This window comes from Varroa jacobsoni, unplaced genomic scaffold (assembly GCF_002532875.2).
Source record: "Varroa jacobsoni isolate VJ856 unplaced genomic scaffold, vjacob_1.0 scaffold_936, whole genome shotgun sequence".
Lineage (NCBI taxonomy): Eukaryota > Metazoa > Arthropoda > Arachnida > Mesostigmata > Varroidae > Varroa > Varroa jacobsoni.
In genome coordinates, this window is record NW_019213838.1 from 119862 (window position 1) to 125818 (window position 5957).

General features: G+C 36.8%; 1 protein-coding gene across 5 annotated transcripts in view; it reads right to left on the minus strand.

Annotated features, from left to right (window-relative positions):
- LOC111265131 (alkylglycerol monooxygenase) overlaps window positions 1–5957 on the minus strand; it is a 15640-nt gene that overhangs the window by 5575 nt on the left and 4108 nt on the right. For 3 of the 5 annotated variants that reach the window (XM_022841538.2, XM_022841537.2, XM_022841539.2), the window contains 5 exons: window positions 2365–2484; window positions 1609–1656; window positions 1004–1118; window positions 461–666; window positions 150–216 (listed from right to left, as the gene is read on the minus strand). In XM_022841538.2, the coding sequence (XP_022697273.1) occupies window positions 150–216; window positions 461–666; window positions 1004–1118; window positions 1609–1656; window positions 2365–2484 (556 nt within the window). Of the gene's footprint in view, window positions 1–149; window positions 217–460; window positions 667–1003; window positions 1119–1608; window positions 1657–2364; window positions 2485–4024; window positions 4725–5601; window positions 5779–5957 lie in introns of those variants that run through there. The other 2 variants (XM_022841540.2, XM_022841542.2) reach the window with 2 other exon arrangements.

Here is a 5957-nt window from a genome sequence, read left to right on the forward strand (position 1 = left end):
TTCACGTTAAATGATTTCAATGTATAAAATTATCCTCCAAAAATGGTCCTCTTAGACAATAAATCCATGCGGGTGTGGATACGCGCGTACTAATAATCCAAATACAGTGTATAGAAAAATTCCTGTAACATATTGGCTTCGAAACTTACCATGATGAACACGGTGGTGACTTGGGGTGATGAAAATCCATTCTATTGGGCCGAGTTTCGGGCAGTACTAGGACCAGAATTAATTAGGAATCAAATATACGTAAGCAAATAATCTTGCATATGCATTGTTACTATTTAAAACTAGACAAACACAATAAAGCACTTTTATGGTACACCCTATCATATATATGTTGGAGGCAGTTTTATTTAATCAACGTTAATAACAAGCCTGGTAAGGGAAGGTTAGGGTTTTAGAATGATTTGGCAAAACCAGTTGAATTTGTAAACCATTCCATTACTTATTTACTCACTTCGCTGTGTAACCAGAACTGAAATAGCAAATTCAATGTTTTATGAATGAAGCACACTTTCGTAGGTACGCCAAAGAGCGCGAGTGGCACGTAGATAAGGCCGAAGTGTACGAAGTCATGAAAGTGGGATAGTCGAAGTGATACTGATAAGTTGTACTCCTCTGATGAATGATGTACCTGATGCATCGCCCAGAACAAATGCACCTCTGCGGCGTAACGAAGCCCCGGAAAGAAAGATCAGCAGTTTTTTTAAGAGGCGTTTACAGATGAAGAATAATTTCTTTTGACTTGGGAGTGAGATAGCACAGCTATTTATCGACTGCACGTATATATTCGTGCTAAATAGTTAATGGAAGAAATGGTTCAAACATGGTTCTGATGTAAAAAATGTTCCTCGGGGTGGTCTGTCGGCCGATTTGCAGAAAACTATGATTAATTAAAGCCAAGCAAGACCGACAGGTGAGCAGCAACGATCTCTCCAGTCAACTAAACAACTTTTCGGTAACCCATATTATTGCAGTGGCAGTGGCACTCTTATCTTACCGTGTCCCATTCTGTGGAAGACGTAGAAACACAAATCGAAGAAAATTGCTCCAAATATCCAAGTGTCCCACTGGTCCCAACGTGACGCATCGATCCAATGCCACCTATTGTAAACCTGTGTCATTTTAACATAATTCTGTGTTACTTGATTATGTGTGAATACCTAACGTTCACATTTCATTCTAAACAGCAGAGGCATTCCTTGTAGTGCACTTAGGTATGATTAATGTTAAATGTTCGCTTCGTTTATTAGAACAAACGATAGTCCAGCCAGGCAAAATGACTACGGGGAGGCTCAATACAAACGGATTCAGTAAAATCATAGGGAAATAATTTCAGAAATGTTTTCCTCACAATGTTTACAATATAAAAAACACGCAAAAGACTGTGAAGCTAATGAGAATCTTTGCCGGCTTCTTCAAAGTGAATCAAGCTCTGCTAAGTTCGTTGAAGAAGATTACATATTCGCAATTTAATTCATTAACTAAAAAGGAAATAAGCAGTGACAATGGCAGTGAGAAAAAAAATATGGTATTCATCGGTCATTTATGCAAAAGTAACTAAAGGGCATCTTTTACACGTTGTTTCGCTGTGTAGATATTTACCTGGTCATACAGGTAGAATTCACCAAGACCGACGATAAGTCGTATGACCTATGAATCGTACAACAATAAATAACGTCTCCTTAAGTACAATTTCACTCCAGCAATATGAATAAGTTTAAGTTGACTCTATTTGAACACCCTGCGTGTGCTTTTTTATAAGATCTGTCTCAAGAGGAGGGCTCAAGGCCTTTGTACTGTTCATTTCAAATAGTAAACAAAAGTAGACCACAATTCATCAAAACAATGTTATATAATGTTCTTTCTTTAAAAATTTAAGAACAGCTGGTGTCGTTTTTCCAACGTATATAATCGATTTAGCTCCAGGGAAATTCGAAGAAGAGACCTGTTAACGCTAATACGCGCATCGAATCTTGTTTTAAGATTACATCGTTGTGGTACCAATTTTGCCCCGAACATCGTTCTCCTTTCGAACGTAAAATCCGTTCTCAGTATGGACACAGTTGTAAAAAAATAATTTACAACTGTGTCCATACTGTCTTTTTTAAGATAGGTTACACGAAGGGCATCATAAGAGTTATTTTGTCCTATTTAGTTACTGCGTTTTATAAGAAGTTTTGTGTGTTTCCTATATAATACAAATTACTTCGAACGAGATGTACTGACAGATTAAAAGCGATGGTTATCATCGTTGACCTTATGTCAGCTCTGTGTGAAAATGGTTTAAAGGTATTTTGAATAGTAGGTAATAATTGTCGAATTTATTGTACCTGTTATATAGATAACGGCGGTACGTACCTGCATGATCATACCTTGACCAACGTTGACGATTACCTCAGATGGATGAAGAATCTTTCGTCCGACAATTAGAAGGAAAATGCCCTGAATAATAATAAGGTTGCGAAATGCCGGTACGGTCTGTTCAAACAAAAGAACAAAAATTTCATAGATTTCGCATAAACGAATTTTCTTCCGACAATATATACAATTTTCAAACTAAGTATTGACGAGCAATGCTGAATAGATTAGTTGATGTTACAAGCCCTCATTTTTCAGCTCATTGAACCGAGAAAGCTCTTTCTTTATGCAGCTTTCTATTTATCTAGAAATAGCAAAAAAAAAAGCAACATTGGAATCAGTCGTTAATTATTAACAATCTAATTAGTTTCCTAAAAAATATTTCCGCGACAGATATCATTGTACACGATGATAGCTTTAGCTATTCTAGTTATTCGGAGAATAGGCCCATGTTTCTAAGCTGTCACACAAAGTTGTTCAGGCCTTTACATCGCACACGGATAACGGGATACGAGAAGAGTACGGGGTATTAGACCAGTACGCAAAAAGAAGACGATTTCTATGTTACGCAAATAAAAGTTCTTAAAATTCAAATAAAAAAGTAGAAAGAAAAGTTAATAAATTTTTTTTTAAATCTGCTTGTGAATTCAGTTAATTGTTTTTCAGAAGGGTCGTTAGGCTAAGGTAGTTTCTGATAGCTATACTGTCAGGCTTTAGGTACATAGGGTAAGGATACTAATCGATCTTCTGGTTCAAAGTGGAAATTGCTTTCTATTTGTACGGCCACATAAGAGCTTTTGTTTTAGACTGGGAGCTCCACATCGAATAAAAATACCCAAATTACAATGAATTTTCAGTGGACAGCAAGGACTGCTGTAAACAACTCTATTCAAATAGAGTCGTATGATTCGGAAAGACATTTCCTTAACTTAATCTCTCTCCCTAGAATCGGAGCTAACTATTTTTGCACGATTTAAATCTCAAATCTAACGTTTGCTATAGCCATGATACTCCACATACAATTAACCAAATTGATTAATAATTTTACATTGTTGAAGTAGAAAACAATTAGAAATAAGTTCTAACGGGAAATTAGATGGTTTTTATAAAAAAAAAGATATAATTTTTGTTAAAAATTGTTGACGGAAATATAATCTCTGCTACTCAACCTGTGACTACAATATCTATATATGCATTTCTTACCCACCGAAAGAACCCATACGATCCTAGAAAAATGGCAACGAGTAAAGTAGATATTGCATTCCAACATGTCACCTGATCACTTTTCTATAGCTGATTGACTGACTGGTGAGAAACTGGGTCTTTGCGATCTTTGGGTGCGTGTTGAGTTGCCTGATCAAGCGGAGGAGTCTACCAAACCCTTAGGACATATAGTCGAAGTCCTTATACGGAAAAGTTGAAATTGAAAGTAGTATGGATATTATTCAAGGTCATCAAATGCGCAGTAGCAGTATCTATGGCGATTTAGAGAAGTGTATAACTAGCAATTGCACTGAGCACTATTAAGTTTCGGTTGCTTTGAGCATGATCTAAGGAAACATTAAGAATATAAGTTGTTAATAACCTTGAAGCTCTACTTTTTATCGGCAAAAAAAACATTTATGTTAAAGTTTCAAAAAGGTAGCCTTCTTTTTCTCACCGTAATTTTTCAGTCATTTACTAGGCCTCTCTGCGCATCGCGTATTCAAAGCAGAGTTCTATGGTTATGTTTGGTACGACGATTCTACCCGGTTTCGTTAGCCTGTTCCATGCAGCATAACCACTTTAGGCACAATGTTATGTCAATAGGTTGTTCCTCGATTTTAAATAAAGTCATAGTCCTTGATCGATGATCAGAGGAAAGAACTACGATAAACCAATCGTTTCGTCTGTTTCTCGTCCCACCTACACCGTTACTGCTTTCAGGCCAGCTGATTTCATTTGAACCAGCACATAACTTCTTCCAGATCAGCCCGGAAAAGTAGGTGTTCATTAATATCCAGCTGTCACAAGCTATTTTCTCAAGGCTTACTTTGTACTATCTCGACACTTGCCCGTAAACGTTTCGTATTCATCAGCTGCTGGTTGTAGACCTGGGATAAGCTATCGCAGAGAGTGACGTTGTACAACCTAATCACTTGGGTACACCGCGTAATAATAACGTTACGTCAGAAACATTTTCTAATTTTCAGTAAAAACGTTACGGACAATGAAGCGCGGAACTGTCCAGTCGTTGTTGCTGCGTCGAATTTGACAAAAAAAAAACTTCGGCGAAATAATTAACGGTTTCACGTGGTGCCATGCTTGTCCTACCGCGTTACATGCGTAGGTTTACAAAAGCAGCAGTATGAACAACCGGTCCAAAGTAGTCTTACGGCACCCGTTGTTGGTAAACAGGCCTGCTTGCTTGTCGCCCAGTAAAAGTACTATTTACTGCCAAAACAATGCCATCTCTGGTTTGTTGGTTACGACTGCACAAGAGCATCGTTCGCATGCACTGAACAATCATTAAATGACAGATTTCACGAGTACACTTAAGAGTACATTTTTATTTATTCTAATCTATGAGTTTTAATAGTTATCGCGTATTAGATACGAAATTTCAGTCATTTTAGCGGTAACCTTTTACGTTTAAGACCAGAGAAACAAAGTTCATCGCTACTACAAATGATAGCTTCATCAGCGTAGACACGACGAACGTGGAGAATTATTTAAATTACATCGCATGTGGACAAGCCGCAGTGAGGACGACGCTGTAGGTAGTAAAGGGTGTGGTCAATCATTTTATTTTTTCTTTTATGTAACGTTTATAATAATAAAAAAGGAGTAGGAACGTCAAGTTACTATTATATTAATAAGTCCTATCACGTTACGACGCAGTGTAGTCTATTTTAACGTAGTAAACATATTGTTAGATGTACGACAGGCCTCGTCGGTCCCTTTCTACATATTTCGTTAGATCCTAAAAAGCAAATACATTAACGTATTTCGACAAATTGCCATCTTTGTCAAGGACTTATCACCCTAATTTATTTGATACTCTACTGGGAAGCCGAGTGCAGAAGAAGCTACTTTTGATACCGGTATTGAATGCACTTGGAATTGAACCTAGGCGACTATTTTTATATAGTGATAAATTTCTATTGATTGCCATAAGCAATGCTCGTTATATATTTAAAAGTATTATTTCTTATTTGATCTACAAGAAATAAGAAACGACTTAAGTAGTATACATACAGATTGCAGACATCCATGGTTGACCCGCACAAATTAGAAGTTCGTTTACATTTATCGAATATAAAGTAACTAACTGATACGGTAACCAGTTCACTACTTCACACGTAAGACTTGATTCTGGGACTTCTGTGTCTCTGCCGTACGAAGAATTAGGCAGACAAAAAGAAGCCTGGTTATAGTGTTTCAGTGTCCTGCAATATATCAATTGACTTATTATATATACACATATATATATATATATATATATATATAGAGGATAATTTCAGTATTTTTCCTAGAACTAAATGTGGAATTAGCGACAAACTTTGTGTTCCATGATGTCATGAATGAGATCTAGTTCGAATCGATCCTGCTGC